Here is a 25,527-nt window from a genome sequence, read left to right on the forward strand (position 1 = left end):
TGAGCTCCCAGAGGAAGGTCAAGGGTTTGTCCGTGGGTTTTAAGTAGTAAGTGATGAGGGAGCAGGAGGCTGGCTGAAGACAAAGCAGAAGCTGGCGCCTTGCACCCCCTCTCCACCCGCTCCCCTCCGTAATCTGTGTAGCGTTCCTCGGGCAGCCCTGACTGCCATAGACGATGAACAGACAGTTGACTTGCAGAGATCGCAGTCCTGCGGGACAGCAGTCTCCCTTGCTCTACAGATGTCCTGAGAACTACAAACACGGAGGTTCCCTTCTCAACAGCACAAAGTTCCAGAGGCAAATAACTCTCCGTTCCGCAAGCCCTCATGTCTTCCTCCCACCATAAACCGGGGGAGGCTGAGGTAGAAGGGAATGTGAATGATCGCAGAATCATAACACCCCACCAAGGATCTCCCAGCTATCTTGATGTTAGTGCCTGACCTAAAGATCAAGCCACTAGGGCAAGGCCTCCCCACCACCCCCACCCAGGCACCTTGCAGGCCCTCTTCAGCATGTGAAAACTCCCCGAAACCTCCCTTCCCTCCCCTTCCCCCAGCCGCAGGGTACAGAACCTGCCACCCCTCACAGCCCGGGGCAGCAGCTCTTCCTGCCCACGGGTCCTGTCCCCGGGCTTTAATAAACCACCATTTTGCACCCAAGATGTCTCAAGAATTCCTTCTGGGTCATCGGCTCCGGACCTCAGCCCACCGGACCTCAGCCCACCGGACCTCACCTGGGTTCGCGAACGTCATCAGTAAGGACATTTCATTTTTCATTGGCCTTTGCTTCCCATATCACAGGGAAGCCAGGGACAGCCCAAAGCTCACCTGAATGAGCCCAGAATGCGTGTCCATAAACCCTGGCTTGAGCTGCCTGGGCTGCACTCGGGAGTCATGGCATTTGTGGCCAGACCTGGGTCCCAGAGAGATTTACACCCACAAAGTGGGGCGAGTGCACTTTACTCTTGCCTAGTGAGTCAGGGCAAGGGAGCACCACCACTCGCGGCCACAGGCAGGCACGCTGTCCCTCCCCTCTGCCTCAGCTTGCTTCCCCATCGCTGCGCTGTGCTCAGGGGTCCCGGTACAGTCACCGGAAGACACAGAGCAGCCACGCCAGGGCAGGTCAGCCCCAGCCCATTTGTGCTGTTAAAAAGTAAAAGGGCAGGGCGCCCGGATGGCTCAGTGGGTTAAAGCCTCTGCCTTTGGCTGGGGTCATGATCCCAGGGTCTTTGGATCGAGCCCCAGAGTCGGCTCTCTGCTCAGGGAGCCTGCTTCCTCTCCCCCCACCCACCCCTGCCTGCCTCTCTGCCTACTTGTGATCTCTGTCTGTCAAATAGATAAATAAATAAGTATTGAAAAAAAAGTAAAAGGGCTTTAACAATTCTGAGTTTCATCATAATAAATTTGTTTGAGTTTAGCTTTACCATAGTTATATAATTAAGGCAAGAGGAAGATGGAGCTGTGTGTGACTTTTCAATATAATGTTAAACTCTGTAGTCACTTCATAAAGCTTTGAATTTTATTTTGGCGTTTTATTTGCAGGCTCTGGGGCCATCAACATGCCTTTAGCTCTCAGCATCTCCATCAGCCCTTGAAAAACACGGGCGGCGCCTCCACCACCGGCAAGGTGTGGGAAGGAGCTGGAAGAGGCTTCTTGCAGGATCGGAGCCGTGTGGGCACCAAGCCAATGAGGGTAGGGAGGAGGGGTACCAAAGTTTTTCAACCCTGCAAAAACAGAGGGAAAGTTACGAGTCCCTTCTTGTAGGAAAGCATGCCTCAACTTGCCCTATAAAACCCACCCTACTGCCAGGAGCCAGCAAGCAATTCCCCTTCCGTGAGGCCTCCTGGGCCAGACCTGGGAAGCTGAGCAGAGAGCCCAGACCTCCATCTCCCAAAACTCACCACCATGGGAGCACAGAGTTCAGCCAGAAGCAGCCCCTGCCTGGGCTATATGTCTCCAGGAGGCCTGCCTGGAGGAGGCTGCCAGCTAGGTGAGACTCCCTAAGCCCTCATTGCTTCTGGATCCCAGAGACCTTTGTCTTCAACAAGCCCCAGGGTTGGTGCTGAATCCCAAGGCCCAGGCCACACCCCAAAGGCACATCCTGGGCAGGAATGGGTAGCACCTGCGAACAGCTTGTGCCAAGGTTTGGGGGCTGGAAGGGTGGACAGTCATTCATTCTGTGGAGCTCGGGACTGGCGCAGGCTCTGCGATAAAGGGACACAAAGGCCAGAAGCTCCGCTGATACCCCACCCCCAAAGCCAGGACAGTTCCCTCCTCAGGGGTGGAGGTCCTAAGCCCCCAAAGGCACCATTGCTCTGACAAAGGAGACATGCCATAGAACGGAGACAGTTATGAGGGGGTCCTGGAGGCCCCCCGTGCACCAACAGATTATGGCGCAACCTGCAGCACAAGCATAGGCCTTCATGAATTCTAGAACACTGACGAGCACATGAGAGGTCCGGAATTAATACCCTGATAAGTGAATTGGTTATAAAACAGTACAGCCTTAACAAATACGCACAGACCACAGAAATCTAGGTCCCAGCACCCAGGACCCAGAAATTCTGGGTTCAGCAAAATCTGGCTCTGGGAACTTGCAGGACCCCCCGAGACCCCAAACTTGCCCTGGAAGAGGTGAGGGGTCCTGAGCTCTGCCCGTTTCCCTTTCCTCTGAACAATAGCGGCTATGGGAACCCTTTTGGCTCAAGCATCAGGAAAAACCTATCAGACAGGAAGGTCTCATAAGCTACGCCCTCTGCCCCCAAAACTAGCCCCCCCAAGACCTCTCCAGCCAGGAAGCTGGCCCCACAGATCCCCTGAGAGTGTGGCGTTTGGGGCTCCCCGGGGCGCCAAGAAAGGGCATGGGGCTGGAAAAGCTGACAGTCACTTCCTCTGGTCTGGAAGGGACCCGGACAGCTGTAGACATTTTGCCCCTGGAAAGGAGGCACCCTCTGAGGACCTGGACACCCCACCGCCACCACCACCACCACCACCCCTGGGCTCATGCCCTTCCCTCCCCAGGGATAGCCTGGCTCCCCCTCCCCCACCTGTTCCCCCCCCCCCCCCCCCGCGGAGGGAGTGGGATTCCTGGTTGCCAGGCAACCGTGTCAACAAGCCCCAGGGAGTCAGGGCTCTGTTGGAGGCTCAGACCCTAGAAAGTGGAAAGTATGGGGTGTACAGAAGGGGATGGAGGGGTAGCTAAGAATGGGGTGGGGGAAGGGAGCTGGCCGCCAGTAGATGCCATGCTGTGGCTCTGCCTCCCGCGCACAGTGGGCCAGGATGTGGCCCAGGGACTGGGGCCGGAGGTGCCCTGGGCTGGGAAGGGGCCCTGCAGGACTGACCCAGGACCCTAGGGGGATTTCCCTCTCCCCACTCGTGGGACCTAACTGGTCTGTCACCACCCTGGGCTCTGCTCTCCCTTCCTGCATCCTGACCCAGACAGGGACAGGCTAGGAGGGCGGGGTCCCCCATTATCCCACCCCCACCTCACCTTAGGCAGCAAGCCAGCTGACCATTCCGCTTTCAGCGCCCCTGGAACACATGTAGGACCTTCCACAGACGCACAGATGGACCCATACAAGAACATACAAACACTCGCACACCCCCTCCATCTCCAGCCCCTAGACTATAGCAGCCCTCGGGTTCCAGGGGTCTGGGGGTGCGCTGACGGACTGGCAACCACAGACATAGGGGCCTGGGGCACATCAAGGGTCCCAGAATTGTGGGGAAGGGTCCACCAAGCCTCACTCACATCAGTCTAACACTGGCCTCCACTCCTGTGTAGGGCTGGAGGTCAACTCAGGGGTCTCAGCATTTTCTCAGGGGACAGAGAAGCAGCCCGTGGGCAGAAAGGGAATTTTGTGAAATTAAGTGAATCAGAAATTTCTGGCTGACTGCAAGGATAAATAGGACGTGTGCTAGGCTCGGCCAAAGGTGCAGAGTCTGGGGCACCGTGGGTCCAGCAACCGACTCTTGATTTCTGCTGAGGTCGTGAGCGGATGCGCGTGGGGCTCCCGGCTCAGCGCGGGAATCTGCTTGAGAGTCTCCCTCCCTCTGCCTCTTGCTCCCGTTGCGCGCGCCCGTGCGCTCTCAAATAAATAAATCTTAAAGAAAAAAAAAAAAAAAAAAAAGGCGCAGAGGCTGGAGGTGCGGAACCTCAAGCCAGCCGCGGGGAATGGAGAGCCGCCAGGCCAGAGGGGCTGGCAGGTGCCCAGTGGGACTCACTCTCCCCCCGCAGGGCCCAGGATGCAGGCGCGGAAGGAGGCCGGGCGCAGGGGCCCGTGGGAGCGAGCGGGAAAGGGGTCCCGTGAGGAGCGAGCCAAGGGGCCGCCCGCGGCGGAGCCCCCCAAGCCGGGTTGGGCCGTGTCGCTGGAGGGGCTGGCGGCCATGCGCCCCGCGCAGCGTCGTCGTCACATGCTCTTCGGGGACCTGCTGGAGGACGTGGGCGCGGCCGCGTCCATCTTCCCCCGCGAGTCAGTGGAGCTGGGGTACCGCATGCCCGACCTGCGCGGCTGGACGCAGTCCCTCGAGCTGCCCGCGGCGCGCCAGGACCTGCTCCTCGGCGTCCTCAAGGCGGCCGAGGCCCGAGGACGGATCCGGGCCCTGCGGCTGCGCTACATCCGCATGCGAGTGAGGCCCGGAGCCCGGAAGGAAGGGGCGCACGGGCGGGAAGGCTGGGGTGCGGGCGGGGCGGGGAGACCCGGCCTGGTCCTCGGAGGAAAGGGGGGGGGGGGTCAAACGGCGGGAGGGGCCGGCCCGGGCGCCCCGCAGGAGGGGCGGGCGGAGCAAAGCAGACGGAGGCGTAGACTCGGAAACAGCCCTGACCCCCGCCCCGACCCGCAGGCGGAGGAGATCGCGCTCCTCGTCCTGCAGCAGAAGTCCGCGCGCGCCGCCATCCGGCTGGAGCTGTTCCTGCCGCCGCGGCTGAAGCCGACGCGCATCCCCGACCCCCTGGACCGGCAAGAGGTACGCTGAGGCCCGGGAAGGGGGGTTCCCCGCCCTCCTCTCCGCACCCCTGGCCCCAGCCCCTTTCACCCGCAGAGGAGGCGCGTGGAGACCATCCTGGAGGAGAAAGTTGATGGCAGCATCTTCCCCCGTTGACTGGGACCCCACAGTGTGCCAACGCGCCCCACCTTCCCACATAAAGTTCTCATTGTCCAAGCGTCCCCTGGTCGTTACGCTGCCTCTCTCCAGGCTCCCCGAGAAGGAAAGGGACAGTGTGGCTGCAGCCTCCCTGGCATCCGACGTCACAGACATCTGGATACATGGCGCCGACGCGGGAGGAGGGGAGGGGGGTCCGACAAGGTAGAAGGAGGGGCAGGTTCGGATCAACATCGCACGCTGGTAACCCCTCAAATCCCGCGCTGCCCCAATCAGGCAACCTGGTGCCCTGCGGGTCTCGGACAGCCCCTTGTCTGAGGGAACAGGAGTAAGAACTGGGCCAACCACTGTCCCAACCCCAGCAGCGAAGAACAAGCTCAGGGAGAAAGTGGGGCCCACCTGGGACCCCACATTGTAGGTTATTCCTTCAGGGGTCAGAGAGGAGGATGACATTCTGGGCAGGACGAGGGACTGCACAAGCCTAAGGTGGCATTTGAAGCCAGCTGTGCCCCAGGGTCCTCCGGGGGACCATGGTGGGGAAGACTGGGGAACGGGAGACCGACTCAGGAAGGCCCCTGCTTCTCCAGACAGAAAATCACCTTTTCATCCTGAACAACCTCCGCAGCTCTGCCCTGTGCCCCTTACGCACAGACGCACATATAGGGGAAGGAAACCACCCATGTCCCGTTCTGACACACCCTCCTCCTGCGGAGGCTCCAAGCACTGAACTTGGTAGACAGATTTTCCTGTAGAGAACTTACTCTTCTCGCTGACACACAATTTTTGAGCCTAGAACTTGGCCATGTCTCACCTTTCTTCCCTCCTAGTCCTTAGATGGCCACAGTGGTGGGGCCTGACAGGATTGAGACAACTCCCCCCAGGGGGCCAGGGAAGCCTGCTGAGTGGCCCTCAGGAAGCCCTTCTCCCCCGTACCTGACCCTTCACCCTTTCTGTGCTGCTGCTGCCCCGGCCTCGGTCAGTGCAGGTCTAGGACGAAGGGGAGAGCTATGCGGGCTGCAGAGGGGAGGGGCGTGGTTGAGCAGAGCTGGGGAAGGAGGAGCAGGGGCAGAGGAGGGGGCCTGCGCTGAAAACAAATCACCAGGGAGAGGGAGGCCTTCTCTCTGTCATGAAAAGGATAACGGCCAGCCCTGACCCTCCAGGACCCCAGCACTCTGTCTCTTGGGCATGTACTGACCACCTAGGACCGTTCTGTCTGTTTGGTAAATGCAGACCTCATTCCATCACTTCTCTGAGTCTCCATTTCTTTGTCTTTAAAACCAAGATCTTGAGGGTCTCACCTGAGCCATGAGTGAGCACAGTGAGGGCTCCACAAGGGTGTGGTCCCCCTGCCTTGGGCGATCACACAGAACCCCACGGAGAAGACCAGCCAGAGGGTGGCCGAGGGCAGCTCTGTACCCGGCACTGAGCCGACACATGGCAGGCGGGCCCTTTGAGCCCCACACAGGGAGGGGGGCCCTAGGTCTGCAGAGGAGGCCAGGGCAGGTGGCTGAGGTCATTTCCGTGGGGCCAGAAGAGGCTTCTGCTATGGGAGAGCAAAGCCTGCAGGCCAGAGCCCAGCATCCTGAGTACTGTTCCAGGTTGGCTGGATTCCTGGGCCTGTGATCAGGCTCATGCTCTGGACAGAGGGTCCCGGTGTCGAATGCCACGGCCACCGCACCTGTCACACAACCTGCAACAACTCCCTGCTCAGCCCGTCTGGGCTCCCCGCCCTGGAAGATGGGTATGCTCTGGGCAGAGACAGACTCACCAGAGAAGACGCAGGACCACCAGGATAGCTGGGGTGAGGGGAATGGAGGGCAGGCCCGAGTGGCCAGAGGACACGGGTGAGTGGCCACAGAAGGTGTGGCGTATGGAGGGCTGAGAGGCAGGGCAGGGCAGTAGAGAGTAGCATGAGTGGGCCTCGGAGTGTGCTGCTGAGCTGCCCCATGATCAGCTGGCCTCACATTTCTCGGGGGGCGGTGGAGACACCACAGCAGGCTCTGGGAGCATCCTGGCTGTTCGTCGGGGCACAGCTGTGGCCTGGCTCTGTAGGACCGGTCTCTCAGGATGGTGACCTAGGCTAAACAAGAATCAGCCGCCCACCGGCTGGACAGACTTCCAGTCTTTGCTCTGGCCTTGCTGTTGGCCCGGCAGCCAGAGAGTCTTGTGGTCATGCTGGCCAAGGCCCCCGGGGCTCACAGCACCAGGAGGCACGTCAGCCTGCAAGGCCCCCTCACCTCTCTGACCTTGTCACACACTCTCCTCCAGCTTGGCCTCCCCTCTCCCAAGGCCCCTGCCTGGCCGTTCTCCAACGCTCTCCTTTGCTGAGTGATGCCTCCCTCCTCTGCTCCAAGGTTCTCCTTAGCCCTCCTGACCCCTAACCCAGTCTGCCAGCCTGTTTCTTGTCTGCCCCAGGGCGGGTCGGTCTCGCTCGCTGCTGGGGCCCTCAGTCGGCCGCACAGGGAACACCCAGATAATTGCTGAATGAATGAGCACATGTAAAATCACCACTTCCCTGGTCACCTTGAGTTCTGAGAAAAGCGTGCATATCGACTTGTGCAACTGAAAGGCATTCTGTGAGCCGGCCTCGGGCATCAGGAGCCCACCGGGCGGAGGGCCTGCAAAGGGCCGGGCGATGCTCATGGTGCAAGGCCGGGGGCACAGACCCTCTGCAGATGTTTCCAGGGCAGGGTCACCGCCACGCTGACACTGGCCCAAAGCATGCTGGGATAAGAAAGCTAACTGACAGCTGTAATGGGTCATAAAGTATCAGGAGGGTCAGCCAGAGAGAAGGGACAGGGCATCGTGGCAAAAACGGGAGGGTGTGGCTTTAAACTTGAAGACATAGTGGGGCAACTGGAGGCTTCGGAAGAGACTCAGCCTGCCCCGCAGACAGGAACATTCGGTGACTCCGGACGTAGGAACCCATACCCTCGGCATCGGACCTCGGCATTAGACCCCCTTTCCTGGGGAAGCCCCCTCGAGCACGGAGCCGGCATAGGCTTAACCCCACTTTACAGGCGCGAGTCCACAGTCGTAGAGACGCTTAGGGCTGGGCCTGGAGGGACCCCTGAGGCTTGAGGGCTCTTGGGGTCAGGCACTGGACCAGAGTCTCATGAACACCCACAAGAATGGCAAAGCTGGACTGGCCCCCCTGAATAGAGTGGGGGACACGGCCACACCCCCGTCTATTCCAGTCCCAGCTCAGGCCGTCCTGGGTCCAGAGACCCCGTTTTTAGCCCCTCATCTCCACGGGCTACCCTAGGCGATGGTGGGGACCTGGGCGCCCCGACGGATCTGCCGGGTGCTGGGGAGGGGGCGGGTGGGGACTGAGGCCAGCCGAGCGCGGGGCGGGGCGCGCCTGGCAGGGCGGGCCGGGCGCCTCCCCGCCCGAGGAAGTCCCGTCCCCGCGCTTTGGGGAAGTGCAGCCGAGGCGCCTGCGCACTGCACCCTGCGCCCCCTCCCCGACGATCCAGCCGGACCTCGGGGCGCGCGGGCCAGCGGCGGCGGCGCGAGCGGCTCGGGAGCGCGGTCGGTGAGTGCGCGCGCGCGCGCGCGGCGCCGAGGACGGCGGCCATGCCCCTCCGGGCCCCGGGGCCGTACGGGGCGGGAGCCGCGGGAGCTGGCGCCGGGATCCGCACCCCAAGGACTCCAGCCGCGGGGTCCACGTGGACCCTGGGCCGTGGCGGGACTGGAGCCAGTCCCCCGCGCGTGGGGGAGGGGGTGCTGCAACCCGGTTCCCCTTTTTCTGCGGCTCAGAGCCTGGGGAAGTGATTGCTCAAAGGGGGGGCCGGAAGAACCCCCGTTTCCGCGTCTCCCGCCCCCCCACCCCAGCCTGGTGGGGAGGGGCCGAGGCGGGACACCCTGTCCACCCCCACCCCCATCCCTTTGGATCTGGCAGCCACTCACCCTGCAAGGCGCAGGGGAGGCGCTGCGCCCCCGACCCCAGCTGATCGGGGGCTCCCGGCGCCGGCCTCCCTCCAGAACGCCGCAGGAGTACCTCCTGCCGTCCGAGTCGAGTCCCTGCTGCTGCAGTGCACGCCCCTTCGGCAGCCAGGGTGGGGCCCAGAGGGAACCTGGCACATCCCGCCCCCACCTCGCCTTTGGGTCGATGGTGAGTGGGGCGCCATGGCGAGTTCCTTGAGACAGGGGTGGGGGCGTCAGAGGCTAGAGAAAGGGGCCCCTGAAGAAGGAGACAAGCTCTACCAGGCCAAACCTTGCCAGCAGCAGGAGGAAGAGAGAAATAGGTTGCGCCCACCACTGCAGAAGCGGGGGGGGGGGGGGGGGGGGAGGCAAGGGTCACCAGGGTTAGAAAGACCTGGCCTGCCTTGGAGGAGTCAGGCTGGGGCTCCCCCCACCAATCAAATGGGGGGCAGCAGACCTCAAGGGTACTGAGTACCATCAGAATCAAAGAAAGGAGCCCCTCTGTCAGCCCTCCACCCAAAGGTTATGGCATTTTTTTCTGGGATTGTCACATTTTCTTCTTTTTTTGGACTGGGCGGGCTCAGGGACGTTCTTTTTCCTTCTGCGGAGAGTACCAGCTGCCCCCAAGGGAACCTCTGTCCCCAGAGGCCAGGCTTGCTGCCTGTCCAGCCTCTCCCATCCCAGACTTGGGGGCCAAAGCCCCCAAGGGGCTGGGAAAGAGGAATGCTTCACCTCCCAAATGCCAGGATGGGGGGCAGAAACCCCAGTTCAGACCCTGTAGCCCCTCAAGAGAGAGTGGGCGGCCAGAGAACCCCAGCCAGCCTGAGGAGGGCGCAGGGAGCTAGTCCAGGCCTGCAAGAGGCGCAGAAGACACGGACCCCAAATGCAGCCTCCAGCCCTGGGGCCCCCCTGGATCTGCACTCCCAGACAGGGCCCCTCCTCTAATTCAGAGCTGAGTCTTGGGGTGCTGGGGGGAGAGGGGACAGGCCCTGCCCCCACTCACAGTGGGTGGGGGGTGCAGAGGAGGAAGAGCAGTTTTCTGCCCAGCTGCCAGACCAGAGGTTGCCACACCCCTTCCTTTCCCCGAGAAGCTTGACCCCTGAGGGAAAGGCAAGCTGTCAGCTGCTGCTTCCCCATCTGCCTGCCCAGTGTCTCTGGGACCCAGTTTGAGGGTCCCCTCGCCCAGGATCTCAGGGGAAGTCAGGTAGCTAGCTGGTCAGGGGCCTCAGCCCCAGGGGACCCTACACAGGGCAGGGCCTCTGCGTGCCCAGGCCCTGGAGACAGGGGCGCTCCGGTGTACACGCCGTCCCGGTGTCCCTGCTGCCCAGAGACCTGAGACAGTCCCAAGACCTGCCCAGCCGTGGTGCCTGTCCTAGAGCTCCTCCTGCCTTCCCTCGTACCCTGGGAGACCCCGAGAAGCCAACATGGCCCAAATGGGGATTGAAAGTCCACAAGCTGCGGGGTGGGGACAGCAGGGAGGATGGTAATGACAAGAGAAAATAAAGTGAGAGCAAGTCGTGAGCCTCCAGGCACCCAGATGGGTGAGGGCAGGACCAGCTGGCTCAGGAAGGTCCTTGTCCGCTGTGCAGGGGAGCCCCCGGGCTCTGTGTGTCCTCACTTAGGCCGAGGTGGGCACAGGCAGGGGCACAGGCAGGGGCCGTGGTGGGAAAGCATTCAAAACTGCCCCCAGGGCACTGATTGACTCCCTCCTCATGGTGGAGACTCTGGGATCTGTGGTTGGCCTCATGGGGGGATGGAGGTGGGAGGGTCAAGCTCCTCACCCTGTCTTGGGACTCCAGGGCCCAGGGCCCCCTGCATGCCTCCACTCTGAAACATGGGTACAGATACTGAAAAGAATGCTGACCCTCACCTTCTCCAGCAATCCCACATCTCTGACTCAGGGAGCAGGACACCCCAACCCCTTGCTACCCCCCACGCCCCTCCACCACTGGCACCCCAGGTCGCATTGGTTTCCACAGCCTGGTGGGGGTGGGGGGGAGGGAGGCTGGGAGCCCCTGGGCGTGGTCAGGCACCAGCTGGGGGTTGAGTCCTGGAAGCAGGGCCCAGGACCTAGGGCTCAGGATCTAGAAGACAGAAGCCATGGGCTCATGGCTAGGGGGTTCATGGCCCTCCTCCCCCACGCCCTGCTGCATTTCCCACACCCTGGGAAAGTCCTGGCCCACTCCTCTCCATGCTGCAGGCCTAGTGACCTGCAGACAGGCACTCCCCATGGGGAGCAACCCTCCCCCTGCCCCCACCCACTGCAGAAAACCCAGAATGGAGGGAGCTGGGGAGGGGGTCCAAATGTCCGGCCACCACCCTCATGCATTAACCTGAGAGCCCCAGACCAGTGGGGCCCCCAGTCCCCTTGGGAGGGGCCAGGAGCCGGAAACCAAGAAAGAGGAACCCAGACTTCCGGCTTCCCAGGGACGGGGCAAATGGGGGTGTCCCGGAGCCTCCTGTGGAGATCTTGTCAGGGCCCCTCCTCACCGGCCCTGTCCCTGCTCACGGCGCTGGTGGAGGAGCCTGAACAGAGTGGGGGGCAGGGGAGCAGGCCCCCAGGGGTCTGGGAAGGAGGGAGAGACTCCAGGACAAGTGGAGGCTACAGTCCCAGGTTCTCAGCGAGAACCTCCACCTCTCTTCTCAGACTCCCAGGCTGTGGTGACGGTCCTGGCGCCAGCACCACGGAGCCCGGGCGACCTCCTCCTCCCACCCATGCCCACCCCACATGAGACTGAGAAGCAGGTGCACCACCTCCACCCCTGCCTCTGCCCCTCTTGTGGGAACGGGGGCGGGGGGAGCAGAGAGTTGGGAGGCTGGGAGGTGGGGGTTGCCCACCCAGGGGAGTCGGGGGAAAGGTGTGTGGGCCGCGGCTCTGGCCTGGAGCTGAGGAAGCTTCCATGTCACCAGCACGTAGGGCCGCAGGAGGCAGACCAGCCCCCCTCGATGTCCAGTCATGATGCAGCCCCCCCGGCTGTCCCCAGCCGCAACCCCTGCTGCTTGTGCTGGTGCTGCTGTTGTGGCTGTTCCTGGTACGTGGAGTCTGGGGAAGGGGGCGACCCTGGAACGTGGGAACTTGGGGGGGCAGGGCCGGGGGGGCGAGCTGTGCAGATGTGGGGCTGAGGGCCTGCCCCCAAACCCTCAGATGGCCTCTGAGGCATCACCTGAAGGCAGGAGGCCTTGCCCCCCACAGCTCTTATTCAAGGGCTCCTGGGCCCTGCTGACCAGGGGCCAGTGCCCAGACCCCTCTGCATGTGTGGCTTTCAGGCGTCGAGCGCCCGAGGGTGTGTCCGTGTGCAGGCACCTGGCCAGTCCACCGGGTGTGCCACATCTGTCCATTTACGCAGCACATGCAGACGCCGCTGGGACACAGCCTCAGCTGGCCCTGGGGTCCCACAGAGGGACGAGACAGAAGCCTGTCCTACACAATGTTAGGTGAAGCGAGAGTGAGCAGGGACCTGGCCTGGGGATGATGGGGATGAGCTTCGAGAGCAGCCTGCCAGAGGGCGGGGGTGGGGCCTCCAGGTGGTAAGGGGGTTCTGTCCGCCTGCAGAGAAGCTGTTGGGAGTTTTCACTTGACAGAGGCCTAGCCCTATCCAGGCTTTCAGCCCATGGGGGTTGAGTGGACAGTGCTGTGGGGACTCAAAGGGGGATGGTTTTTTTTAAGATTTTATTTATTTGAGACCGAGAGAGAGAGAGAGCATGGGCACAAGTGGGGGGAGGCAGAGGGAGAAGCAGACCCCCCACTGAGCCGAGAGCCTGCTATGGGGCTCAGGCCCAGGACCCCGGGATCACGACCTGAGCCCAAGGCAGACACTTCACCGACGGAGGCTCCCAGGTGCCCCTCAAAGGGGTATGGGCTGACCAGTGAGCAACTCACGCGCAAGATGGGAGAGGGGTGGCCACGAAAAATCAGGACGCACTGAGACTTTGCCTGTGGGACCGAGGGAGAGTTTGGGGTCTAGCAGGCAGGGTAAGAGAGGAACGGAGTCTGTCTGGCTGTTTGGGTTTGAGATGTCTGTTAGACATGCGGGGGCCGTGGAGGGAGTTCTGGCTGGAGGCAGGGCTGTGCCCTGATGCCAACATACCAAAAACGTGTATCTTAAGAAAGAAAGACGCTGTTACTTTAGGGACCCTTTAAACATGATGTAGTTTGGGGGCGTCTGGGGGGCTCGGTTGGAGAAGCATCTGCCTCAGGCTCAGGGCGCGATCCCGGCTGCCCTGGGTTTGAGCCCCGCGTTGGTCTGCTGCTCAGCGGGGAGTCTGCTTCTCCCTCTCCGCGGGCTCCTCCCCTGCTTGTGCTCTCTCTCAAATAAATCAATGAAATCTTTTTTCTTAACGCAGTAAATAAATAAACACAATGTAGTTTCAGGGAGTCTCCCTGCTATGTAAATACTTGGGTACTGCGGACACACACAACCCCGAGTGAAGATGCGGGTGCTTGAAGGCTCAGCCCTTCCGGCGGGTGGGACAGGAGCGGACTGCGGAGCGGCCCTCCTGCAGGGGCTTCACGCAGAAGCTGAGCTCCCCTTGCCCTGTGGGTGCGAGCGTCTGTGCCGTGGGTGGGTGCGCGCGTGTCTGTGCCGCAGGCGGGTGCGTGCGCGCGCGTGTCTGTGCCATGGGTGCGCGCGCGTGTCTGTGCCGTTGGTGGGTGCGCGCGCGTCTGTGCCGTGGGTGCGTGCGTGGGCGTGTCCGTGCCGTGGGCGGGTGCGTGCGCGTGTCTGTGCCGTGGGCGGCTGCGTGCGCGTGTCCGTACCGTGGGTACGTGCGCGCGCGTCTGTGCCGTGGGCGGCTGCGTGCGCGTGTCCGTACCGTGAGTGCGAGCGTGTGTCCGTGCCGTGGGTGGGTGCGTGCGCGCGGGTGTCTGGGCCATGGGTGCGTGCGTGCGCGTGTCCGTGCCGTGGGTAGGCGCGCGCGCGTGTCTGTGCCGTGGGTGCGTGCGTGCGCGTGTGTCTGTGCCATGTGGGTGCGTGTCTGTGCCGTGGGTGGGTGTGTGCGTGCGCGTCTGTGCCGTGTGGGTGGGTGCACGCGCGTGTCCTTGCCGTGGGTGGCTGCGTGCGCGTGTCCATGCCGTGAGTGTGTGGGTGCGCACGTCTGTGCCGTGTGTACGTGCGCGCGTGCGTGTGTCCGTGCCATGGGTGTGTGCGCGCGCGTCTGTGTCGTGGGTGCGTGCGCGTGTGTCTGTGCCATGTGGGTGCGTGTCCGTGCCGTGGGTGGGTGGGTGCGCGCGCGTGTCCGTGCCGCGGGTGGGTGCGTGCGCGCGCGTCTGTGCCGTGGGTGCGTGCGCGCGCGTGTGTCTGTGCCATGTGGGTGCGTGTCTGTGCCGCGGGTGGGTGCGCGCGCGTGTCCGTTACATGGGTGGGTGCGTGTGCGCGCGTCTGTGCCGTGTGGGTGCGCCCGCGTGTCCGTGCCGTGGGGGCGTGCGTGCGCGCGCGCACCCAGCGCCGGTGGACCGCGGAGGCCAGAGCCCCCTCTCTCTGCGGGCAGGGCTGAAGAGCAGCGGCGAGCGTGGCGGGTCTCCCGGGAGAACAAGCTGCAGCCTCTCCCGGGCTGCGAGGCATGGTAGGTGTGGCCGGCCGCGTGCGCGCGCGTGTCTGGGGGACGGGGCGGGGTGGGGGGGTGCAGGCCTGACCTGGCCTGGCGGGGAATGCCCACAGCGCCACGCCGAGCCCCGAGGAGGTGCGGAGCTGGGCGCAGTCGTTCGACAAGCTGATGCACAGCCCGGCGGGCCGCAGCGTGTTCCGGGAGTTTCTGCGCACGGAGTACAGCGAGGAGAACATGCTCTTCTGGCTGGCCTGTGAGGAGCTCAAGGCTGAGGCCAACCAGCACGTGGTGGACGAGAAGGCCCGGCTCATCTATGAGGACTACGTGTCCATTCTGTCCCCCAAAGAGGTGCACCGCCATGGCGGCCCAGGGCGGGGCTGGGGGGGCGGGGGCGGGGACACCTCCAGGGCCCCTGACGCCGGCATCCCGTTCCGCAGGTGAGCCTGGACTCGCGCGTGCGCGAAGGCATCAACAAGAAGATGCAGGAGCCGTCGGCACACACCTTCGATGACGCCCAGCTGCAGATCTACACGCTCATGCACCGGGACTCCTACCCCCGCTTCCTCAGCTCCCCCACCTACCGTGCCCTGCTGCTCCGGGGCAGCTCCCAGTCCTCCAGCGAGGCCTAGGCTGCTCACCCACGCGCAGCGGCACCGACCCAGCCGGCAGGAAAGGACTCGGTTACCTGCACAAACCTGTGCCAGCAGGCGTCCGGCACGGCCACGGGGGCCCAGCACCCGTGGGGGCAGTCCCAGACTGGAGCGCCCTCCCGACGCAAGGGACATGGTACCCTAAGGTCCTGCTGAGAGGCAGGTGTGAGGGCCTCTGGGACCAAGCAGCCCCTCCCCAACCGGCTTCCTGCTGGCGGGCCCGGGGCTCCTGCTGGGGGAGAAGGACCCTCCCAGGAGTGCTCACGGACCCAGCGGCTTCATGGGGGGGCCTCCTCCCCGGCAGCCGGGGACCTTGAAAAATGCCTCTGATGGGAAGCAGAGCCTCTGTGTCGTCTAGTTGGGACACGAGGAGACCCTCTGACTCGAGCTGTCTGCGCCCAGATCAGACCCAGAACCTCAGAACTAGGCTCAAAGCAACAAGAGCCAGTTTCTTTTTTATATTTTCATGAAGTTTAAACCTGGAAACATGTCTTTACTGTATTTTATCAAAAAAGAAAAAGATGTTTTCATATTTATCTCCATTCCTTCTTCATCCAAAATAGGATCTTATTATTGAAGATATTTTTAAAGCAAACGTTCTCTCCTTTCTTTTCGCATTGGGGGAGATTCAAGAATGATGGGTTGTCCCAGACCGGTGCAGGGAGTAGAGGAGACCAGGCCCCGCTGGGCAGCTGCGCTCACCCATGGGCCAGTGAGGGGGCCAAGGCGAGGGCGGGGTGCTGACAGGGGCAGCCTCCACAAGGCACACGCGCTTGCCGCCCCATCGCCCGAATTTCTGGGAGGCACAGGGACTCAGACCTGCAGCAGGTCCAGGGCCCACCCCATCCGTTCCATCATCAGGAGCAGAGGGTCAGGGTGAGGACAAGTCCTTGAGAAAGGCTGGGGACCCAGATGCAGCCTCCTGCCTATAAGCCCTGGGCCCAGAGCTGTAGTGCCTGGGGAAGTTTGGGAGGCCCTGGGTCCTCTACCTAAGGCCCCCTCCCCCCGATCCCGTGTGTGTGCATGCCCACGCTGTGTACCCCCAGCAGCTGCCCCTTCTCCATGGGCACACCCAGGCAGAGTCCGCCCCCCATGTTCTGAGGCCCGAGGGCTCTTCCCTCCATCTCTGTTCAGTAGAACCAAACCTGAGTGTCACCTGATCCCAAGGAGAAGAGTTGCCATCCCCCTCCCGTGGAGCGGGGGAGGGCCAGACAGTGGGGCCAGAGGACCCAGGTCACAGCCCGACTGTGCATGGTCCACCAGAACCAAGGGTCAGAAACATCAGAATGGCAAACAGAAACATTTAATAATTTGGGGGAAAGAGGAAGAAAGGTATACCGCAGGCAAGGTTGGGGAGCAGGGTGCGCAGCCCTCTGGGGAAGTTCAGGTGGGCACAGGGCGGCTGCCGAGAAGCGGTGACTGTCGACAGAGGACACGGGGAGGCCGCGGCACTGTGCTGGCCGCAGCCTGAGGCTTCACGCACATCCCAAGGCTCAGCAGAACTGCACGGGGTGGATGAGTGCGGTCAGCCCCGTGCAGACCATGACCCCCGCAGGGCGAGCAGCAGGCCTGGGGTCTCCACCCACCTCCTCTGAAGCCCCAGGAGGCTGGTGGAGCAGGGCTGTCCCCCATCCCCCCGTCACAGGGGTCCCACACCTGGGAGGATGGAGACACCCACCTTCAGAAAAGGCCCGCCCACCTACCTTCCAGCGATTTCCACACTCATTGCAGACAACGAAGGTGGTCATGGGCTCATCAGAGCTGCGCGTCTGCACCTGCCGGGAGGGCTATGGTGAGGGGGCCACCCCCAACCCCAGGGACTCAAGCCACTTGGAGCAGGAGGCCCCGAGGTACAGGTCTTCCCTTGAGTCCCAACGCAGGGAGGCTGCCGTACCCTTGAGCGGTGCTGGCATGGGAGACCCTCCGCCCCCCTGGCCGACCTGCCGAGGCTGCCGCAGCGACTCCAGTCGCTTAGCAGGGGGCCCAGTTGCATCTTGAAGTCCACGTCACTGTCCACCTCCACGGGTCCGAGCATTGTCCAGGCAGCACAGCACACCCCCCCATGTTGTTGGCCAGCAACAACATCCCCTGGGCGCTCCCCATGCTGGGGGAGGCCACGTCCCCCAGTTTTAGTGCCCAGAGCAAACCACCCCCGAAATGCTGCTTGCGGGGGACCAGGGGTGCCGGGCAAAGGAGGAGGTCCCCAAGGTGACTCTGCAGCCCTGTGCCTTTCACTATGCATGTGTCCAGCGGTCAGCGGACCTCACCCCCCGCCCCAGGGGCAGGCACAGGCTGCTGGAGCATGACGGAGGGGCCGGGGCACACCTGCGTGTAGGTACAGTTCTTCCTCCTGCACTTTCCGCAGGTGAACAGGTCCGTCTGAGTGCCCCCCGTGCGGGCCATCTGGTGCTCCCGGATAGCCTCCTTGGTCATCGCCTTCCGGATCTCCTTCAGCTCATCACTGGCCATCTCCTGGACAAGTCACCACGTACTCACCACAGTGCGCGGGGGGGGGCCCCACACCCCTCCAGCGGGACTCACCTCTGATGTCATGACCGCGATCTGCTGGGGTGTGATGGCGCCACACAGAACGTTCCGCCGCAGGTCAGGGTTCTTAGCGTCCTTGAGGTTGGAGATGCGGCTCCGCACACGGTTTTTGTACTTCATGTCCGTGTTTCCCACATCCCGGAAGATGCGTGCAGGCGTTTAAGGACCTGTCCAGAGCCTAGTGTGGCTGCCTTCCACCCGCCCATGGGGCCAGCCAAGGGGGGCCAGCGAGGGGAAGGGGCCCAGCAACACAGTCTGCCCCCCGCGCCTGGCAGCGAGGGGAGAGGCTGCTGAGTGGGGGTCCCCACTGGACTCAGGCCCAGCTGTAGCTGCAAAGCCCTGGGGGACCCATGCCCCGGTGGACTCAGTCCCTCAGCAGATCCAGGGAGGGCCCTCCCGGTCAACCGACCCACCCCCTGGCACGGTCCCCGGGGAGCGAGTCCGGCTGTCCTGACTCCACCAGAAAGCCCTGGGTTCCAAGCCCCCGCATAAAGGATATATTCCTCAATCTGGGCCGACAGGCCCTCGCAGTCCGCGCCAACAGCCATGTGGTCATCTGCGAGAGACAGCCCGGACTAATGGCCCCCCAGCCGCACCCCCTCTGCCAGCCACCCAGCCCCCGAGGCCCAGGACCCAGGTGCTCTGCTGGACCAAAAGGCCCCCTGCCCACCCCCTCCCAGCCCGGGCTCAGCTGCAGTGAGCTAGGGGAGAAGGCTGTCCCCCGGGCAGGCTTCGTCCAGTCTACCGCAGGACCCCAGGTGCGTGTTGGAGGCGCTCACGGTCCGTCCGCAGAGCTGCAGCCAGCATCTCCCGGCACTTGTTGCGCACGGCGTCGCATGTGACTGGCGCTGGTGGGAACGTGGTGATCCTCGGTGCCGACGGCATCCTGGGTAGCTCTGGCCTCTTGCGGCTGGAGAGAGACAGGCCCCCCTCGGGCCGTGTGCACCCCGGGGACACATGGGTCCCAGAAAAGCCAACAGGACAGCCACAATCCCTGTTCCTTCTTACCTTGACAGCAGCCCGTGGTCCTGCCCCACCCCCCGCCTCCCGACTCCAGCCCACCATGCCCCAGGGGTCTGCCCAGCTGGCCAGAGGCAGGAAAGCCCAGCGGGTGGGACTTCCCAGGTGGGGAGAGCGGGTCCCTGCCCTCCATGAGGCCAGAACACAGGGCCACACCACTCAAGACCAGGCGCCAATCCAGGGAAAGGCAGATGGAGTCGGGGGTCGCCCAGACCACAGGTGGCCCCATCCAGCAGAGATGCCCCTGGATGGGCTGGGCACTCCCCACAAGCTGCCTGACAACTGCATCCACCAGCCCTCCCCCTCACACCCCTGCATCTCGTGAGCCCCACAAGTCAGGGGGAGCAAGGGTCTCCTGGAGGGAACAGGTGCTGACGGGCAGATAAGCCCACAGCCCTGCACAGCTACTCGGAATCTAGAGATCAGCCTTGGCTGGTCTCCTGCCACTTCTGCCCCGTGGGGTCAAAGGCAAAGCAGCCTATGGGCCATAGCCCGGCCGCATGAGGAACCCCGGTCTCCATGACTGCCCTCCCTGGGGCCGCAGCAGCGAGGCCTCAGGGCCCCCAGAACTCGCAGCCTGGGGCACCCAAGGGGGAAAGGGGTTCAGCAGCAGTGTGACTCCAGCTAAGGGGGCTGCTCAGCCAGAGCTGGCCAGTGAGGAGACCCCAGGACACAGATGTGGAGCTTGGGGACAGCTGCAGAGGGTAGACACAGCCTGACCCTGCAGATGGTTGGGGCTGGAAAGACACAGGGTCCGGAGGAGCTCTGGAAGAGAAGGGAGCAGCAAGAGGCCCCCCAGGCCAGGCACAGCCCCCCCAGGGAAAGTTCCCTCTGAGAAGTGTCCATGTCAATGGTCTCAGCAGCCCCAGGGCACAGGGAAACCTGCCCTTCCATCTGCTGAGCAGGAGGGACAGGGGTGGGGGCAGGAGCAGGAAGGCAAGCAGCAGTCTTCCAGGTGCGCTACCTGGGATCCTTGGCCTCGGGGGGCTCCTTCGAGGACGATGGGGGGAGAGGCCCGCCCCTGCTCTGCTCCCTGGCTTTGGCATCAGAGGCGTCTGCAAGTGCCAGGAAAGGAGGCGGCTGGCTAGGGGTGCAGAACCGGAGGGCAGGGCCAGGCTAGGGAGGGGGGCAGATCTGCCCCCACGGCACAGCCCTGGTCACATCACCAGCTCTAGCACCCCCACCCTCAACCCACCTGGGACCCTAGCTGTTGAGACTTCTGCACCTGGGGCCGTCTGTCCTCCCTCCTCAGAAGGTCCCAAGACAGCCCCACACCCCTTTCCTACCCCTCACCCAGCCCGGGAGGCCTCTCGGGGGTCTGCCGTCTCAGCAGACAGCACAGCCATCGGCCCGAAGTGACCCTTGAGTCCAGAGTCCCCTGTCAGCCCCCACAGACGGAGTGTTTGAACTTGGAAACAGACCAGGCGTGGTCCCTCCCCCACTGGGCCCTGGGGGTCACAGTGAACCGCCGTTCACAAGGCTCCTGAAACCCGAGGCAATGCTGGGGGACCGTCCCTGAGGACGAGGCGCAGCCCCCGCACCACAGAACACACTTGCCCAACACACCAGCCACTCAGGACTAAAGACAGACCCAGGACACCAAGCTCTATTCCACAAGGGCTGGACCAAGCCCAAGACAGGCTGGGAAGGGGTGGGGCCCTCAGGGTCGCCGGGTGGGCGTCTTCCCACCCCAGCTGTCTCCCCTCCCTCTCTCCCCAACTCCTCTGGCCCCTGCCCTCTAGCTGCGCTGACCCCCTCTCTCTGTGTGACCTCCCCACTCAGGTCCCTCCAGGGCCCCTGGCCACCCTCAAGTGCACTCCTGCTACTACCTTCAGCATTCTTTTCGAGCTTTTCGATGGCTCCCCTGGTGTCCTAGCCCCAAGCCGTCCCGGACCAGTTCCGGAACACCCCACTCCCAGGTGGCCCTGGCTCAGGAACAGCACTACCCGCACCCTACACAGTGCTGACCAGCAAGGGGCCCCAGCTCCCGGCCCATGCCGCCTGACCCGCACCCAGGAGCTTCTTCCAGGACTTGATCAGAGACTTGGCCAGCGCGATGACCTCCTCATCAGAGCTCTGCTTCCGCAGGGCGTTGACAGACATGCCAACCCGTGTAGACTGCAAAACAAGCAGCCTGGGCTGGGGGGTGGGGGGCAATCACACCCTCCTCACAGACCCTCCAAGGCTCCCATGGGGCAGGGAACGGGGACCAGCTTGTGCAGTGGATACCCTTTCTGAGGGCTTCTGTCCCATGAGGAGCCCAGGAGCATCAGCGAGAAACACGGTGGGTTATCCTTAGGTGCCCCTTTGTCTTCCTGAGCAACAGACAGAGGCACGGACGGTGTCCTCCAGGACAGACGTTTGTACCAACCAAGGCCCCGAGGCAGGGGCCAGCAAGCCCTGCCAGGTACCCGGGAGCTGTCCCAGGCAGGGGGCGCGCCCAGCCCTACCTGCAGCAGGTTCAGTGTGACGGGCATGGCTTTCAGTTCCCGCAGCAGGTCCACGGCTCCCTCCTGGAAGGAGAAGGGGGACCTGCATAAATGACTTCGAGGTTTCTGTGGCCAGAGCCCCTGCCTCCTATAAAAGAAGGCGGGGGGCACAAGGAGCAACAATCTGGAGATCCACCTGGGGTCAGATGCCCAGAGAGGGCCAGAAGGAGACGGAAAGCGGCTTGGCAAACTCAGTCCCAGGACTTTGGGTCACTGACCAAGCGACGGCTGCAGGAAACAGCCCCAAGGACCGCAGTCCCTCCCCAGCAGGAGGGTCGCACCCAGGGGAAGGTGTGGCCCCAGGGGCACTCACTGCCCCATCCAGTGTCCTGTCCCTTGTGGTGGGCTGGGCAGCTTCTCCCTGAAGCGGATCACCCACCAGCTGAGAGGGGTCAACCCGGCAAGGTCAGTATCCCCTGCAGAGGCCAAGCGCTACTGCCATCACATCCACACGCGGACTCCTGTCCCACGGCCCCAAGCTTCATCAATCCCTCCAGGCCCTGCCCTAACCCTCGGGCCAGCCACCGTCCCCTCCTTGCCTCCTCCCACCCCACATCTGTTTCTTCAAAGCCCTCCCCCACACCAAGGCCACACACAAATGGGCTGCTCTCTCCATTCCAGGCTCAGCTTAAGGTCCCTCAAGTGTGCCAAGCGGCTCACCTCAGGACCTTTGCACCTGCTGCCCCTGCTGCCAGAAACACCTCCCAAAGACCTACAGATTTGTCCTCCTTCTTTCAAAGTTTATTCAAAGGACACCTTCTTGGCAAAGCCCCTTCGACTTCAAGCGATGACCACACCCCACACAACACCTCCAGCCGCCTCCCTTCTTGCCTTCTTCACAGAGGCTTCTCTTCATAACACACGGGTTTTCATGTGTGGGTCTTTCCCTTGACGTGAAGGGGGCAGAAATAACCTGACCCAGCCACCCAAGGTTGTGAGACCCGCACATCTTGCAGCCCAGGCTGTGGGCAGGGCTGGCCCTGCCCCATTCCCCTTCGGGGTGGTATCTATGCTCTAACCCCGCCCCCCACGTCACCCCCAGCAGGCTCTGCCCCTCAGGCTGCACAGAGTCCAGCCCTGAAGTGACCTCCTCAGAGAAAAAAAGATGGTCATCAGAGCCAAAGACAGGGCTGCTCACTGATCAGTTTTCTGTGGGCGCCAGACCACTGGCAGAAACACCACTCCTGACTTCCCAGTCACGGGTCCCAGATCCCCACAGAGCCTCCCAGGCACTGGAACTTTTGGTAGCTCTCTCTCTGCCCGCACCACAGCACCCTCAAACCCCAGGCGCCTTCCGGGCCCAGAGGGTGCTCAGCTCCCCCTCCTCATGCTCCTTGCTTCTGCCTGGACACACCCTCCCCCAGCGCCACCTGCCCCCGCCCAGCCCTGCACGGACCCAGCTCTGACCCCACCTGGGGGATGTTGTCTCCTTCAAGAGAAGCAGCAGCTTCTTTCTCTGGTCACCTCTGGATACGGCTCAGGGTTGCTCCCCCCCACCCCCGCTCTGTGCTGCCCACGGCCTCCCAGGGGCATGAACTCAGAGAGAGAGAGAGTGTGTGTGTGTGTGTGTGTGTGTCTGTCTGTAGGGGCTGCCGTTTGCTGAACGAATGAGGGGAACCAGCCCCCTTTTAGGTCCCAGTGTCAAACCCTGTCCAGAACCTAGTCAACAAGGACCCATGAAAAGCCTGCTTAACCCAAAAAACCACTCAGAGCCCAGAGCAAGCAGACAGTCCTGGAGGGGCCGCCCAGCATCTCAAGCCCATGATGGAGCCCCTCCACCACCCTAACCAGTTGCCCCCAGTCTTGGGGGGAGAAGGCTGTGTTTACAGAGCCTCTCAGGGAGCCGGCCAGGACCCCTCCCAACATCCCAAAGGCAGGTACCACCCACCAAAGATGCGTCCATGGGAGGCCAGGTAGATTGTCAGAATCTCAAAGCTGAGAAGGGGCTGACGTTGGAACCCCATCTGCCTGGTTCCTCTTAGAGACCACAGCACAGCCTCCCCCAAAGACTCACTGGCCAAGGACCCAGATGCCAGGCAGCACAGTGGGCACAGCTGGACGGCGGCTCTCCCCACGGCACTCCCAGGGGTCTACCCCAGGGGTCTCTCTACAAAACTACCCATTCATTCCCCAGTTGCTGCCGGCTGAGTCCTGGCTAGGAAGGGAAAGAATTTATTAGGGAAACCTGGTTCTTGTAGGGCGGGGACAGATACAGGGTAAAAGGGGGCCGCTCCGCCGAGAAAGGCCCTGGCCTGCCTGTGAAGGGGGACGCTGAGGGCCACAGCCCCAGGCAGACCCGAGGGGAGGGACGCGCAGCAGCTGGGGTGGGGGGCGGGGAGGGGGCGGGCAGGGGCGTCCAGTCTCCCACCCCGAACTCCCGCAGGCTCAGAAAGGATGTGGGAGGCCTAGGGCGGGACAGGAGGCTCAGAGTCGGGGTCGGGGCTCCGCGGAGAGTCCTGGGGGCGGGGGCGGGATGAGCTGCGAGGACGCCCAGGCTGAGACCGAAGGAGGCCCGGAGGGCGGAGCAGCCAGGACGGAAGGTCTGCACGGGCTGGGGCGACGGCAGGGCCTGGAGGGCGGCACCCAGAACGCGTCCGCGGGCCGGCTCCGGCAGGGCTGGGGGCGGGGGCGGCCTGGAGTTAGGGGGCCCGGAGGGAGACGGATCTCAGGTCTGCGGGCTCTCGGCCTGGTAGCTGGGGTCTGCGTCCAGAGAGCGCGGCTCCCGGGACCGGGTCCAGGCCCGACTGCGGCCTCAGCCGCGGGTGCGGGAGTGAAGGGCAGGGCTGGCCCAAGGGCAGGGGTCTCGGCCACCGACGGGGGTCTCCCCACGTCCCGGGAGTCTCTGCTGGGGCGGGGTCTCGTCCTGCCCCTCGGGTGGTCTCCCCGACCCTGAAGGGGGCTCGGCAGGCTCGGCGGGGGTCGGCGGGGCGGGGGTCCCGGGGTCCTGGCGGCCCGCGCCCCTCACCGCACTCTTCTTGGTCACCATCTTGTCCAGCCTCCGGGCGATCCGCGCAATCTCCTCTTCCTTGCCCATCATCGCCTCGGGGGCAGGGCCCCCAGCGCCCGCCGCGCCAGCCTCAGCCTCGGGGCCTGGACCCCTGCCCCGGCCGACGCCGTCGCCCGCACCCGTCGCAGACGACGCAGCCCCGCCGCGGTCGGGAGACCCTCCGTTCAAACCCCCGGCCCCCGCGGTCGCCGCGCTGCATCGTGGGACATGGAGTTCCCGCGGCCTCCCGCCTCGCGCGCGCTCGCCCCGCGCTGGACCACAACTCCCAGAAGCCACGCGGAGTCGCATGGCTTCCTGGGAAATGTAGTCCCGCCGCGGGCGGTCGCCGGGGACCGACGGGGCCGCAGGACTCGCAGTCCCACAAGCGCCCGCGCGAGCCCGGGAGCTGGCTGGGGGCGCTGCGGTCGCACCGAGGCCGAAGGAGCGTGCCGGGCGGGCGCGACCCCGGGTTTGTGCGCCCGCGACCCCTCCTCCCCGGCTCCGACCCCGGAGCGGCCGGCGGTCCGACGGCGTAGCACCCGCAGAGGCGCGTTCGGGTCCGTCGCCTGCCCCCGCCCGCGTGGCGCCCTCTTCTTCCACCTTCCGCTGCCGCGGGACCCTGCGGGAGAGCTCGCGACCCCCACGCCGCGCCCCGAGGCCGCGCGGACCCCCTGCGCGCTCTGGCCTCGATGCTGGTCTCTGAGCGCTGGTGCGTGGCGCCCGCAGGTGGGAGGGGGCAGTCGCGGGATGCGGGGTCCGAGGGAGCCGGGGGACTCGGAGAGGCCGTGAGAGCAAGTCCCGGGCCGCCTGCGGCGTCCGCTCCTTCGCGAATCCCGGGCTCCGTGCTTCAGACAGTCCCTTGACCCCTCGGTGTCTCTGTGTCCGCGACCGTGAAATGTCTGCCCCGCGGCGCTGTTCACATGCGGTCATTTGATAAACACCACGCGCTGAGAACAGGTCAGGGGACACCGCACGAGCAATCAGTGGTCACCTTTGCTGGGGGCGGTCCCTGGGAATGGCCAGCCTGCACCTAGCTGGAGGGCCGGCCGCTGCAGGTAGAGGCCTGCGGGGCGCGGCAGAAGGGGCAGATCCAGCATCCCCTGCGCATATCTGCCGCGCATTCAGTGATGCCATGCTGGGCGGTTTGCTGGACAGGGCACAGCTCTGGGGGAGGGTACGAGCCAGGGCACTGATGTCTATAGTGCTGTGAGCCACACAGCCCCAGAAATTCAGGCCAAGTAGCTGTGAGACCGGGTGGTAGATGGGATG

General features: G+C 63.7%; 4 protein-coding genes across 10 annotated transcripts in view; 2 read left to right on the plus strand and 2 right to left on the minus strand.

The window, feature by feature from the left end:
• OPRL1 (opioid related nociceptin receptor 1) overlaps nucleotides 1-9,516 on the minus strand; it is a 26,349-nt gene extending 16,833 nt beyond the window's left edge. The window contains exon 1 of the mRNA XM_059188217.1: nucleotides 9,008-9,516. Coding sequence (XP_059044200.1) covers nucleotides 9,008-9,228 — 221 coding nt within the window. The 5' untranslated portion in view covers nucleotides 9,229-9,516. The remainder of the gene's footprint in view (nucleotides 1-9,007) is intronic.
• Nucleotides 3,088-5,161, plus strand: LKAAEAR1 (LKAAEAR motif containing 1). The gene is made up of 4 exons (XM_059188227.1): nucleotides 3,088-3,163; nucleotides 4,236-4,627; nucleotides 4,841-4,963; nucleotides 5,039-5,161. Exons 2-4 carry the CDS (start codon nucleotides 4,244-4,246, stop codon nucleotides 5,096-5,098), a joined length of 567 nt encoding a protein of 188 aa, XP_059044210.1. The 5' UTR covers nucleotides 3,088-3,163; nucleotides 4,236-4,243; the 3' UTR covers nucleotides 5,099-5,161.
• Nucleotides 8,563-15,811, plus strand: RGS19 (regulator of G protein signaling 19). Of its 4 annotated transcripts, none has more exons than XM_059188226.1 (6): nucleotides 8,612-8,633; nucleotides 11,670-11,767; nucleotides 11,933-12,054; nucleotides 14,510-14,584; nucleotides 14,680-14,914; nucleotides 15,004-15,811. In XM_059188226.1, the coding sequence occupies exons 2-6, from the start codon at nucleotides 11,738-11,740 to the stop codon at nucleotides 15,193-15,195; spliced, it is 654 nt and encodes a 217-aa protein (XP_059044209.1). In that variant the 5' UTR covers nucleotides 8,612-8,633; nucleotides 11,670-11,737; the 3' UTR covers nucleotides 15,196-15,811. The 4 variants fall into 4 exon arrangements, with proteins under 4 accessions (XP_059044207.1, XP_059044209.1, XP_059044205.1 ...); XM_059188222.1 differs by lacking the exon at nucleotides 8,612-8,633 and adding an exon at nucleotides 9,089-9,212; XM_059188224.1 differs by lacking the exon at nucleotides 11,670-11,767 and having other exon boundaries at nucleotides 8,563-8,633.
• Nucleotides 15,812-16,503: 692 nt separating this feature from the next.
• TCEA2 (transcription elongation factor A2) lies at nucleotides 16,504-24,479 on the minus strand. Of its 4 annotated transcripts, none has more exons than XR_009357329.1 (10): nucleotides 24,238-24,479; nucleotides 21,234-21,296; nucleotides 20,796-20,901; nucleotides 19,748-19,838; nucleotides 18,543-18,673; nucleotides 18,263-18,319; nucleotides 17,758-17,912; nucleotides 17,157-17,688; nucleotides 16,920-16,991; nucleotides 16,504-16,718 (listed from the first exon to the last, which is right to left on the minus strand). XR_009357329.1 is itself a non-coding variant. In XM_059188214.1 (10 exons), the coding sequence occupies exons 1-10, from the start codon at nucleotides 24,307-24,309 to the stop codon at nucleotides 16,710-16,712; spliced, it is 900 nt and encodes a 299-aa protein (XP_059044197.1). In that variant the 5' UTR covers nucleotides 24,310-24,479; the 3' UTR covers nucleotides 16,504-16,709. The 4 variants fall into 4 exon arrangements, 2 of the variants coding, with proteins under 2 accessions (XP_059044197.1, XP_059044196.1); XR_009357328.1 differs by having other exon boundaries at nucleotides 17,111-17,688; XM_059188214.1 differs by having other exon boundaries at nucleotides 17,542-17,685.
• Between the last annotated feature and the right edge of the window lie 1,048 nt (nucleotides 24,480-25,527).

The sequence above is a fragment of the Mustela lutreola genome, chromosome 9, assembly GCF_030435805.1.
Source record: "Mustela lutreola isolate mMusLut2 chromosome 9, mMusLut2.pri, whole genome shotgun sequence".
NCBI lineage: Eukaryota > Metazoa > Chordata > Mammalia > Carnivora > Mustelidae > Mustela > Mustela lutreola.

Coding starts and splice junctions, on each gene's coding strand:
- LKAAEAR1 (XM_059188227.1), top strand. CDS start 4,244: ATGCAGGCGCGGAAGGAGGCCGGGCGCAGGGGCCCGTGGGAGCGAGCG. Junction 4,628..4,840: donor TGCGCTACATCCGCATGCGA/GTGAGGCCCGGA, acceptor CCCGACCCGCAG/GCGGAGGAGATCGCGCTCCT. Junction 4,964..5,038: donor ACCCCCTGGACCGGCAAGAG/GTACGCTGAGGC, acceptor TTTCACCCGCAG/AGGAGGCGCGTGGAGACCAT.
- RGS19 (XM_059188226.1), top strand. CDS start 11,738: ATGCCCACCCCACATGAGACTGAGAAGCAG. Junction 11,768..11,932: donor CACATGAGACTGAGAAGCAG/GTGCACCACCTC, acceptor CCATGTCACCAG/CACGTAGGGCCGCAGGAGGC. Junction 14,915..15,003: donor CCATTCTGTCCCCCAAAGAG/GTGCACCGCCAT, acceptor CCCGTTCCGCAG/GTGAGCCTGGACTCGCGCGT.
- TCEA2 (XM_059188213.1), bottom strand. CDS start 24,309: ATGATGGGCAAGGAAGAGGAGATTGCGCGGATCGCCCGGAGGCTGGAC. Junction 20,902..21,233: donor TCACACTGAACCTGCTGCAG/GTAGGGCTGGGC, acceptor CTTGTTTTGCAG/TCTACACGGGTTGGCATGTC. Junction 18,320..18,542: donor TGCAGCTCTGCGGACGGACC/GTGAGCGCCTCC, acceptor TGTCTCTCGCAG/ATGACCACATGGCTGTTGGC.